The 13,613-nt window shown below is 33.3% G+C and overlaps 1 protein-coding gene across 1 annotated transcript; it reads left to right on the forward strand.

Annotated features, from left to right (window-relative positions):
- Positions 1 to 3,499: 3,499 nt before the first annotated feature.
- LOC111406840 lies at positions 3,500 to 5,575 on the forward strand. Its single transcript, XM_023036207.1, has 3 exons — positions 3,500 to 4,042; positions 4,223 to 4,722; positions 5,536 to 5,575. Exons 1-3 carry the CDS (start codon positions 3,500 to 3,502, stop codon positions 5,573 to 5,575), a joined length of 1,083 nt encoding a protein of 360 aa, XP_022891975.1.
- The last annotated feature ends 8,038 nt before the right edge of the window (positions 5,576 to 13,613 follow it).

Consider the following 13,613-nt stretch of genomic DNA (forward strand, 5'->3'; position numbering starts at 1 on the left):
AGGACAATACCAAATCTAATGACCCTTGCTTTCATTATAGAATAAAATGTCATTGGAAGAAATATTACAAGACTTATGTCTACTTCATGAGTTTCTTAGGTATTCGATACCAAATGTGGATCTCATATTTATACAAATACGAAGAAACTAAATAGAAGTAGACCACTGCAAAATGGAGAAGTTGACCTGCATGTTGAAGATGAGCAAATGCTTCTACATTGCCTGTAGGAGTATACTTCTTGCTATTGCCTTTAGGCTTAGTATTGTAATTAGAGAAATATAACTTTGTACCAACCATAACCATGACATTAAATGAATTTCATGTTTGGACACGAACTATTTTAATGTTAAAAACAATTGTTGTTCATGCCTATCTTGATTAAGTTCTTTATAGTATGGTAAGCTACAAATAACATTTATATTCTAAATACTAAGCATTCTATAATGAGTATAGAAGTTAAAAGGCATAAAAGTGATAATCTAAATAATACCTAAATCTGGAATTGGAGACTTGGTCATATAGATGAAATGCAATTCCAATATTACATAAAGATATATATTTGGAGCCAATTGATTTTAAATCATTTGACAAATGCAAGTCTTGCCTATTAGGCACAATGACCAAATTTTCTTTTATTTGAAAAGGAGAAATATCTGCATAATTACTGCTCTAATACATAGTGATATATGTAGATTGATAAATGTGGGTTTATTGCGCTTATTCGAACCATTAAACTTAGATATTTGCGAGTTTTATTACCGATTTATTACTTAATTTTCTTATTTTTATTTTGTAGCTTAAAACTCGAGATTAAATGATGAATTGAAGGAATTTATGCGAGAAACGAGCTAAAGATGATGGCAAACGAAGAAGACGACCAAAGATGCTGTCGTAAGAAGATTTAAAAAAAAAATTAAAATTCAGCGAGCTGGGCGTCCTAGCGCTCAGCCCGAGTAGAAACAGAAACTATGGTGCCCAGGCGCCACCCGGGCCATTTTTCATTGTTTTCAAAATCCCAGGGACCTATGCTGAAATTTTCTTTAGGTTTTGGTTTAAAACATTCAACCAAACACAAGACTTATTCATTCTTGGAAAAAAGAGGGGGCAGCTGGTTCTTCTTCTTCTTCTTATCTATTGTTTTCTTTCTTTTTTTCCTCTTCCTCTCACCTTTATTTTCTAAGATATTTTGGGAAAGATTGGAACATGGAGCTGGTGCATTAGCTTGGAAAAGATGACCCATTAATATTGAAGGATTTTCAACCATTTCTCTCTTTATCAATAAGTTTTTCGTTTCACTTTTTCCATCAATGTTATGTAAGAAATTGTTAGTTATTTGTAGATATTTCATGGGTAACTAATTATATTTTGTGATTGGGGATTATTTCAAACCCGAGCTATGATTTTCAATTAATTTGTGCTTTATAATTCTCTTGATTAATGTGCTTAATCCATTGTGTTAAATGTTTATTTTGTTCTTCTTGATTGTTTAAGTGTACAACTAAATGGTTAAGTTGTTTCAATAATGCTATTTTGGGATTAGTAGTACGTAATCGCTATTGATTCTAAAACCTAGTAGCAATTACATTTCAATAGATTATGAAGAATTTTCAATTGAATGTATATGGATTAACATTTAAGTTTGTAAACCAAGCTTGCGAGTTTACCCTTAATTCAATTTATCTCTTTTGTCGTAATGCGTTTGTTAAATTAAATTTAGAGAGCTTGTTCTAGGTTGTTTAATAAATAGGGCTGAGTAAAGAGTTTGTTTTATTCGACTAACATGTAAGAAGAGATTGAGGTAATTGAGCTTGTAATTATTCTTGAATTGTTGTTAATCTTAACAACGAAAATCTATTGTTGCAATTGACATGAAAATCATTCTCGTGGTGACGAAATATCCCACAATCACATTTTCTCGCATTGAATCAAGAACCACTTTGATTATTTCAGATTTCAAGTCTTTTCTAGTTTAAATTTATCATTTTCCTTAGTTCAACAAACTAAAACCCCCCATTTAATATATTTCGTCTATTATTATTAATTTTACTTTTTAGTGTGCAATTGACATAATTGAATCAATCATTTGTAGGAAATGATCCTTACTTGCCATAATACTATTTAAAACGACACATTTAAGTTAAGTAAGAAAAATTATTTGGAACGTGATTTGGAACGTATCAATTTTGGCGCCGTTGCCGAGGATTGTTCTATCAATTTGTTAAGTGCAATATTTTTCTTTTTGTTGTTTTTCTTTTACTTTTTGTTATTTTTTTATTTTTTTTTTGTCATTTAGGTTGTGAATGAGCAAAAAGCCTATAACACACTACAACCTAAGATCAAGAAAAGAGGCTGACACATCGAAAAGTGGAGAAGACATTTCTCCGACTAGACATCTAAGGCGATTGAGCATTGAATCCTCAAGTGACTCCGAACACATAGAGCCCGAAATGGTGGATACAAATTAGACCTTAAAGGAACTTGCAGCTCCAACTTTTGTTCAACAACCTCTATGCATTCAATATCCTCAAGTGGAGGTGGGATTTGAACTAAAGTCCGGAATGATTCATCTACTCCCTACATTTCATGGATTCACCGGGGAGGATCCAAATAAACATTTGAAAGAGTTTCATGTGGTTTGCTCAAGTATGAAACCAGCGGGTATATCGGAAGAACAAGTTAAATTGCGGGCATTCCCTTTCTCTCTTGCAGACACAGCTAAGAAATGGCTATATTATTTGCCAGTCGGTCTTATTACGATGTAGAATGAAATGCAAAAGCTCTTTTTGGAGAGGTATTTCCTAGCTTCAAAGGCTACAAACATCAGGAAAGAAATATGTAGCATTCGATAATCTCAAGGGGAAATTCCCTATGAGTATTGGGAGAGATTCAAAAGGCTATGTGCTAGTTGCCCAAACTACCAAATCAGTGAGCAATTACTTCTATAATATTTCTATGAAGGATTGCTCCCGATGGAGAGAAGTATGATTGATGCGGCCAGTGGAGGAGCTTTAATGGATAAAACACCAGTAGTTGCTAAGGATTTGATAGCCAACATGGCTGCAAACTCACAGCAATTTGGTAGTAGAGAAGTGGCATAAGTTAAACAAGCAAGTGAGGTAGGAGCAACCTCACAAATTGAACGACAATTAGCCAGTCTTACATCGTTTGTGCAACAAATGGCACTTGGGACAATGCAACAAGCAAAAGTGTGCGAGAATTGTTCTATTGTAGGACATCCTACATATGCATGCCCGACACTACAAGAAAGAGCCTCAGAGCAAGTGAATGCCATTGGGGGATTTCCAATGCAATAGGGACATAGATATGATCCATATGCTAACACTTTTAATCCTGGATTGAGAGATCATTTAATCTCAATTACGGAGGAAATCATTCCATAGCTCCACAATAACAGTTTAATCATTCCCCGGTGTTCAATCAACAAAGGCAACCACAACACTTTAACCTCATCAACAAACTTTGTCTCAAAGTTCAGAGATGTATCTTGAAGATATGGTGAAGTCCTTAGCTTCTAGTACAATGCAATTTCAACAAGAGACAAAAACCTCAATTAAGAATTTGGAGACACAAGTGAGTCAATTGGCCAACATGGCGGGTAAATTGGAGGCTCAAGGATCGGGAAAACTCCATTCTCAAGCAATCAATCCAAGAGAAAATGCTAGTGCTGTGACACTAAGAAGTGAAAAAATTTTGGAAGAGGCATCAAGGAAAATGAAATATCAAGTTGAGGAGTCAACGCAAAAGAAGAACTTAGCATGTGAGAAAGATGAAGCTAAGACTCCAACCTCGAGATATAAGGTAGATTCTAAAAGTCATATTCCTACTTACATTCCCTCCCCTCCATTTCCTGGAAGATTTGCAAAGTCCAAAAAGGATGAACATGAGAAGGAAATTTTGGAGACTTTTCGCAAGGTTCAAGTGAACATACCACTTTTGGATGCCATTTATCAAGTGCCACGTTATGCAAAGTTCCTTAAGGAATTGTGCACTAACAAGCATAGATTGAAAGGTAATGAAGTGGTAAGTATAGGAAAAAATGTTTCAGCGGTCTTACAAAAGAAACTGCCACCAAAATGTAAGGATCCAGGAAGTTTTACCATCCCTTATATTATTGTTAATACTAGGTTTGGAAAACCAATGCTAGATTTAGGAGCATCTATTAATGTCATGCCATATTCTATTTATGCTTCTTTAAATTAGGGATCACTTAAGAAAACTCGTGTTATTATTCAACTTTCTAATAGATCTAATGCATTTCCAAAGGGTGTGTTAGATGATGTTTTGGTGCAGGTAAATCAATTGATTTTTCTAGCAGATTTCTATGTTCTTGACATGCAAGATGAATCAACATCTTTGATGCCACCATTTCTCTTGGGAAGACCATTTATGAGGACTGCACGTACAAAGATAGATGTACATGACGATACTTTGACAATGGAGTTTGATGGTGAGATTATTTGCTTCAATATCTTTGAAACAATGAGGTATCATAGTGATGTTCATGCTTCTTTTTCAATAGATATAATGGATTCATTTGTGCAAAAAAATTTCAAATTATCAAATGAAGATGCATTGGACACCACTTTGATTAAAAGCATTGATGTTGATAATCTTATCGGGTTGAGCAAGAATCTACAACTGTGTGAGGATATTGTTAAAACCGTAGCATCACTTGAGTCACTACCAAGTATTCCACTAAGGTATAATCTCTCATATATTATTCTTCCGATATCTAAAGGGAAACTTTTACATTCGGTGATGCAAACCCCCACCTTGGAACTCAAACATTTTCCCAAGCATTTGAAGTATGTTTGGGAAAGGGGGAAACAATACCGGTGATCATAAAAAAGAACCTCACAACACTTGTTTTTGTTTTTGTGAATTTTTGTCGCCAATGGTCTCCAACTATCATCACAGTCATCACCGTCAACACCACTAGGGGAGTATTTGAACCTCCTGTGCTTTCTATTTCTTTTTGCCTCTACATTGAGGACAATGTGCAATTTAAGTTTGGGGGTGAGGTGGTATGTGCTAAATTTTTTGTGGAATTTTGTGGTTTGTGCTAATTTTGTTCTCGCTAAAAACTTAAAAATTCGGGCTAAACACTTGTTTTTATTGCTTGTTTGTTTTGTTTGATAGTTTTGTCAATTGCATTTTGAGTATCACATTACATTGACTTATGAACTGGGACCATGAATGCTAAGTATTGTTTATTTTCATCAACTTATTCCATGATTGACTCTTTATTGAGTACTTGGGTCATGAGATTCATCACGCGCACTTGTTGGTTGCACTTGTAGGTTGTTAACGAACTTAAATGACCATGCTATTAGAAATTCTTCAATGAAAGGATAAGTTTGGGGGTGGTTCAACCGATGAAAGAAATTATTTAGAATTGTATTAATTCCCGACTTAGTGATTGATTTTGTGGAATGTTCTTAGACTTCAAATGAAAGTTAGTTGTTTTATATATATGTATGTGTGTGTGTGTGTGTGTGTGTGTGTGTGTATAGGAAAAAGTTGCCTACTCTAAGGAGTGTGAGTCAGCATTGAGTAATCTGGCCGTATGCATCACCAATGTGTAGGAAACAATTTACGAATGAAGATAGGCTACCCTTAGGGACCAGAGCGAGAACTACCTACATTGGAAAAAATGAAGAAAAATAAAAGGGATGCTATAAGCATCTAGGGGTGATTTTGTTGAAAAATTGATGGATTATGAGTAATTTGCCTAACATAAGTTGTGGTCTAAGCACTCAAAATTTTTGATGAATTAATACATGACTAGATGATCTATTTTTTCGGTTCAAACCAACCAAATTTGAGAGAAAAAGATAGAGTGATTTGAGGGCAACCTTAAGTTTTTGATACCTTGTGTTAGAGTGAAAATATCAAATTTTGGGGAGTGTGCATCCCACGAGTGAGAAAGGAAAGTTTGACCATTGAATATTGGGAAAATCACCAACTTGTGCATTGCGATGAATTAGAATGACCACATACACACACGAGTCAAGCATGGTGTAAGTTTAAAAGTGTTTGTTGTAGCATTTTTGTAAACATTTCATAAGTTATTTGCATAATGGAAGAATTGAAGCAAAGTGGCAAAATATCAAACAATTGGAGTGTTGGTTATTAATATAGTATTATCGTTTGGTTTTAATTTGTGTGTTTGTATGCTAGTTTGTATTGCTTTGTTCGAGGAATAACAAAGATTTAAGTTTGAGGGTGTGATAAATGCGGGTTTATTGCGCTTATTCGAACCATTAAACTTAGATATTTAAGAGTTTTATTAGCAATTTATTACTTAATTTTCTTATTTTTATTTTGTAGGTTAAAACTGGAGATTAAATGATGAATTGAAGGAATTTATGCGAGAAACGAGCTAAAGATGATGGCAAACGAAGAAGAACAAAGATGCTGCCGAAAGAAGATTTAACAAAAATATAAAATATTCAGCGAGCTAGGCGTTGTGGCGCCCAAGCCCGAGCAGAAATAGAAACTGTAGCCCCCAGGAGCCACCCATGTCGTTTTTCATTATTTTCAAAATCTTAGGGACCAATGCTGCAATTTTCTTTAGGTTTTGGTTTAAAACATTCAACCAAATACAAGACTTATTCATTCTTGGAACAAAGAGGGGGCAGCTAGTTCTTCTTCTTCTTGTCTATTGTTTTCTTTTTTCTTTTTTTTTTCCCTTTTCCTCTCACCTTTATTTTCTAAGATATTTTGGGGGAAGATTGGAACATGGAGATGGTGCATTAGCTTGGAGAAGATGACCCATTGATATTGAATGATTTTCAACCATTTCTTTCTTTATCAATAAGTTTTTCTTTTCACTTTGTCCATAAATGTTTTGTAAGAAATTGTTAGTTATTTGTGGATATTTCATGGGTAACTAATTATATTTTATGATTGGGGATTATTTCAAACCCAAGTTATAATTTTAAATTAATTTGCGCATTATAATTTTCTTGATTAATGTGTTTAATCCATTGTGTTAAATATTTATTTTGTTCTTCTTGATTGTTTAAGTGTACAACTAAATGGTTAAGTTGTTTCGATAATGCTATTTTGGGATTAGTAGTACGTAATAGCTATTGATTCTAAAACCTAGTAACAATTACATTCGATAGACTATGAAGAATTTTCAATTGAATGTATGTGGATTAACACTAAAGTTTGTAAACCGAGCTTGCGAGTTTACCCTTAATTCAATTCATCTCTTTTGTCGTAATGCCTTTGTTAAATTAAATCTAGAGAACTTGTTCTAGGTTGTTTAATGAATAGGGTTGAGTAAAGAGCTTGTTTTATTTAACTAACATGTAAGAAGAGATTGAGGTAATTGAGCTTGTAATTATTCTCGAATTATTGTTAATCTTGACAACGAAAATCTATTGTTGTAATTGACATGAAAATCATTCTCGTGGTGACGAAATATCCCCCAATCATATTTTCTCGCATTCAATCAAGAAACACTTTGTTTATTTCAGATTTCAAGTCTTTTCTAGTTTAAATTTATCGTTTTCCTTAGTTCAACAAATTAAAACCCCCCATTTAATCTATTTCGTCTATTATTATTAATTTTACTTTTTAGTGCGCAATTGACATAATTGAATCAATCCTCTGTGGGAAATGACCCTTACTTGCCATAATACTATTTAAAACAACACATTTAAGTTAAGTAAGAAAAATTAATTGGAACGTGTCATAGACCCATATCGATTAATGATGGATAAGGTTTCTCTTATTTTATCATATTTACTAATGACTATTCCGGAAATGGCCATGTTTATTTGATGAAATTTGAGCATGGGGTCTTGAAAGGTTCAAGGGATTCAAGCTAGAAGTAGAGAAACAAATAAGTAAAGATACTCTTACACTGAGATCTGATTGAAGTGAAGAATATCTTAAAAATGAAATTTTAGATTATCTAAGAGAGAATGAATTCTCTTGCAGTAGACTCCTTGATATATTCTGCAACAAATTGGTGTATTTGAAAAGGAGAAATCGTAAACTATTAGATATAGAGCGAATAATAACAAGTCATGCAAATCTCCCAAAGCCATTTTGGAGTCATACACTAATTGTAATGTGTAACACACTAAATCATGTCACATCTAATTTGGTTAATAGAACTCTATATGAGCTATGGAAAGACAATAGTCCCAATTTTATTTCATATGAAAATTTAGGACTGTGACGCTTATTTGAAATGCATTGAATCGGATAAGTTTGAGACTAAATCCGATAAATACATATTTGTAGGATATCCAAAACATATATTTAGATATAAATTCTATTGACCCATTGAGAAGAAAGTCTTTGTCTCATGACATATCGCCCTCTTAGAGAAAATGTTTACTCTAGGAGAGGATAGTAGGAGCAAAATAGAACTTGAAAGAGTTCAAGAGTCCACATATATAGTTAACCAAGTAGATGAATTCGAATTTGATCCCATATTTGATATGAGACATATTCTTGATCAGGGAGAGAGACTCCTGATGACATGTCGGCTCTATGTGAATCAAGTAGGATCATTCATCAAGCATTGTTGATCCAAGATGATGAACGTACTAATTGCATAAAAACAAAGTCAAATGTTGATTTAAGAGAGATAGCAAGAGGCTATGAAATACGAGATGAACTCGATGTATGAAAACAAGGTTTGGACCTTGGTCGACCTTCCTGGTGGGATAAGACCCATATGTTGTATGGTTTACCAGGAAAAGGTTGATATGGATCGAAATATCTGTACATACAAAGTATAGTTAGTAGCAAAGGGTTAAGTGTTGACCTTGATGAATTTTTTTGCCTGTAGCTATGTTGAAGTCCATTCAAATTTTGGTTGTGATAGCTACATAATATGACTATTGCGATAGCTACATAATATGACTATGGGTTAAAGTAAGTCTCTTGAAGCTGAAATCTTCAATTTGATGTAGAATCAAAATGTTTGATTTTATCAAATATGAAGACGAATTGTGTGTTTGCAAGAAGATAGTGGGAACATTGTCACATTCGTAATATTATATGTAAGACATAATGTTGATAGGTAATGACATCCCTAAGTTTCAATCGTTAAAATAATGGTTGTTAAAAGATTTATTCATGAACAATATGAAGAAGCAACTTGATATATAGAGATAGATTTAGAAGATTACTTAACTCATCCCAATTTACATAAATAAAATATTGAGGAGATTTTATATGGAGAAATTGGTTTACTCTTAAATGGTATGTTTGAAAAGTTCCAAACATAAAACAATCGTTGATTCAATAGCAGAAACATGATACATGATTGCTTTAGAATCAGCAAAGAGTTGTAATGTGGATCAAGATGTTCATTAATGAATTTGGAGGAGTTCATAATATTGTTGATCACATGCCATTGTATTGTGATAACAATATAGCCATCGCACAAGCAAAAGAACTAAGGTTTCATCAATAATTCAAACATGTGTTAAGGCCGTATAATCTTATCAGAGAGATAATGCATAGAAATGACGTAAAGAGAAGAACAAATTCCCACATTTGACAATATCAGATCCGCTGACAAAGAGTTGTCACTGCATAAACATGATCGTCATATAGATTCTTATAATATTGGATACATAAGTGATTGGATCTAGTGCAAGTAGGAGTTTGTAAGTGTTATACCCTAGGTTCAATCAACCTTGGACATAAATACTTTCAATACATAATGCAATTTAATGACAGATATATTATTTATTTAATAGACAATTAAATGAAATAATAGAGTCCGTAGATTTAAATCTTCGTAATTTATTAATTACAAGGAGTTATGATTGTGAGATACAAATTACATATGATTGAATCTTAAATCGTCCGTGGTCGTAAGTAATAACGAGATACGGATATCATTATTACGGATAGACCATCACGTGTGACATTTCTTACTTGTGAAATAAGTAGCCGATCTCACAAGTTAAAATGTGGTGACACTTTAATGAACACATAGATGTTTTGTTATAGAACAAAATATTGGAGACCAACCTAGAGATTCCACGTGGTTAATTTCTAATGTTCAGTAGTGTGATTAGTCCTTTAACTTGAAGTCGTTATAGTACCTTATATGAGGACAGTCATGCTTTGACGGTGTTGGATGTTGCTTTGCTAGGGGTCGTTAATACGACATCGTTTGGATATGTCAAGAAAAGTATGAAGGTTGTGAATGACCAATAGAGGATTCATCACTCTTAGATTGTAAGAAATTATGATCTACATTTCATTCAATTAAGTCGATAACGAAATCCTTGGCCAAGGTGTACTCATAAGTCAGAAAGAAGTTTTCGACTTACATTGATTTAATAGTGGAGTGAAAGATATGATCGATAATCGAGATTGACACACTTCCATATCTCGTAATTGATCAGATCATATTGACGAAGGGGTTAAAGTTTCACAATAAACAAACGAGTTTGATTTTGTCATACCACATAACATTTTTCGTCACATATATTGCCCTGACACATTGCTAGATGTTAATCTAAGACGGCGAATGTGAATTAATGATAAATTAAAAGAGCGTTTTAATTTATTAATTTTGATTAGATCAAAATAATATTTCACGTAATTAGGTATCGTGATCGGGAACCTGATGAGTCGCCACAAAAGGAGAACTAGATGATTTTGATTTATCAATTAATTAATTTAACAAACGTTGGATAAATTAATTTATTGGGTTGCTTATTTATATGCCCGAATTAATTAATTCACGGACCAGATTTAATTAAATGGGTTAATTAAATATTGGATCGGGTCAGAACAAGCCCCCCCCCCTTTTTTTTTTTTTTATAAGCAAGAGCTGAAAAATAGATGCCGAAGGAAAAAGGTAGGTATTTCAAGAATATTGCATTGTACAGTACTGTATAAAGCATGACATCAACGATGGACAACAGAGACCTATTTTTTCTTTTTGAAACAGGATATTCCCAGTATCCACTACGAAGTACTTTGGCCTTGATGTTACGAAATTACAGAGAAACAAACGGAGAGACTATTGGTAAGGGCCTCTAAAACGAAATTGATTTTCATAAAGAGGTCATAATTATATTATGCCCAACATTTCTACCATCCACGTGAACTAAAAGACTGAATAACAGGTCCCAATGTCTTGTCCACTGCTTTGTTCCATATGCGAGCAAGCTCTTGACGAGACCTTCTTCCAAAGATAGGCTCGTGTGGCTGTGATTGAGTCCGAAAAATGGATTCATAAATGCTCTTCCGTTGCTCAAAAATCACAACTCCCGTTAATATGCTCCCAGCGCCGCGCCCAGCAGACGCTCCTGAGCTAGAACGCTGATCATGGCGGATTGAATCGAATTTTCTATCAGGGAACAAATTTCGTGATGTCAGAACAAGCTCGTTTGAGGTTATATAAATAAGTTATTAGGGTTTACAATTTCGTAGAGATTTATTATTCTTATTAGCACAAGAAAAAAACTCTGATCCTACAATGTTGTTCTCTGTGTGAATTATCATTGGAAGCTGGACAATTGGACAGCTATAGGTGGTGAATCAAGGTCGTTGGAACGAAAGAATAAAAAAGGAGTTTGCAGATCTCGTAAAAGGTATAATCTTTATCACAATTTCTATCTAAACATAAAGATGATTCTTGGTGGAAATTGAAAGATTGTTTTATTCACTACAGGAAAAATGACATTTTACAACTGATGTTTCAACAACCAAATCAATCTGGTCGTTAAAAACTATTCATAACAACTAAACGATATGTTATATCGTTTAGTCGTAGAAAATGGATGGTGAACAATCGAATTTTGAATTAATTGGAAACATATTACAACGACCAAAAATTAGTTGTTAATCATATATTTTCTACGACCAAATTATTATTGGTCGTTTTGAGTGGGTGCCAAATCAAAAAATCCCGTCAAAATATCTATTGATACTCAACGACCAAGTAATCGATTGTTAGAAACACAAATAATATTGTAAATATTCAACGACCATAGTGTCTGGTCGTTAATAAAATAAAACAACTAATTTTGTTTCGTTATTGCAAGTAGAGGAAAATTCGACATTTAACGACTAGTACTACTCAGTCGTTAAATGTGATGTTTTATTTAAATTTGTTATTGAGGAGAAAATTTAAATTATTAATCATTTAATACATTATTTACTAATTAATTTCACACATATAATTAATTTAATCAATTCTATAATGAAAATCAAGTTTTTAATTGGTCAATTTTTATTTTTCACTTGATTTCCCTCCAAGTGAAATTTTCACATCCCTTTTAAAATTTTCCATTTCCACTTTTTTCTTAAACATCTCTCTCCCCCCAATCCACGCATTTCATTTTCTCCTCTCCTTTCTATTAAAATTTTCAAATTCCTAGGCCCTTTTCACCGCCTCCTCCTCCCCCCCCCCCCCCCCTCTTTATTTTCATAATTCCATTTCTCCCTATCATCTTGGTTTCGGTAATGGGTGGCGTGGGGCTATTGGGGGACTTGGCTATGGTGATGCATGGAGCTTAGTTGCAGTGATGACGGTGGTATTATGGGTTTTTCATATTTTGCCTGGTAAATCATTATTTTACCTGTTACCCAATCTGGGTTTCTTCATATATTGGTGTTTTCTATTTTTGTGGTTTTTTTTTAAATATATTTTTTGTGTGAAAAGTTCTATATTTTGGATTGGTATGGTGTAGTTTTCAAGTAATGGCTGCGTTTTTAATAACTAATAGTGATTTGTTGTTCTCATCCAAATCAACCAGTTATTGTCATGCGATTTATTTTATTTTTCATTTTTTCAGTGGGAGTAAGCTATATCTCTCTGTGACAGGGTGGTGCCATGCGTGCCTTGAATAATATACTAACAAAATGGGTTCCAGTTGCAGAGATAAATAGATCATTGGCATTAGTTTATACTGATGTTATGATTTACATTTTCCCATAATAATTAAACTCAATAATTTACACCAACTAGTTAACTATTGACATGATGGAATCAGCATATTAAACTATCAACCATTCTGAATTTGGGCTTTTTTCAGCTTTATGCAAACATCCATCACATTCATTTTGTGTTTGTGAGTAATTACATAACCACATGAAGTCATGTTCATGGTACATGTCATTTCTATAGGAGCAACTTGAATTGCATTTATATCATTGTTCCATTTCAAAGGGAGTTGTTTTATATAATTAAAAGTTAGAAAATGCATTGTTGTTTATTAATTATCATTATCTTATTCAGGATTAAACCACCATGAATTACTTCGTAAGATGCAAGATTGCAGGCGTGAAGAAGAGATCAAGGGCATTGAGTTCAAGAAGTTAGTATTGGATTTTTAATGAAAGCGAAATTAATGTAATTTTGTGTAACTTTGAACGGTGAATTTATGAAATGAAAATGTTTGCAATTTCGTATTTATTTACCGGTGTATGAAAATATGTTAATGTGATAATTAGTGGCTTCTTTTTTGTAATTCAAATTTTCAATGGATTTATTTTTGTTGGAAATTTGTTTAGAAAATTGGGAACAAATGTAGCTACAAATTCTGTCTTTGAAACTACCTTTTCTGTGGTGTTGATAAATATAGTGAATACA

The sequence above is a fragment of the Olea europaea genome, chromosome 12 (assembly GCF_002742605.1).
Source record: "Olea europaea var. sylvestris chromosome 12, O_europaea_v1, whole genome shotgun sequence".
Taxonomy (NCBI): domain Eukaryota; kingdom Viridiplantae; phylum Streptophyta; class Magnoliopsida; order Lamiales; family Oleaceae; genus Olea; species Olea europaea.

Bases quoted from the DNA above. Each gene is read 5' to 3' on its own strand.
- LOC111406840 (XM_023036207.1), top strand. From the start codon at position 3,500: ATGTATCTTGAAGATATGGTGAAGTCCTTAGCTTCTAGTACAATGCAA. The intron at 4,043-4,222 runs GTAAGTATAGGA...TCTTTAAATTAG, and splicing joins GATTGAAAGGTAATGAAGTG to GGATCACTTAAGAAAACTCG. The intron at 4,723-5,535 runs GTATAATCTCTC...GTGTGTGTATAG, and splicing joins CTACCAAGTATTCCACTAAG to GAAAAAGTTGCCTACTCTAA.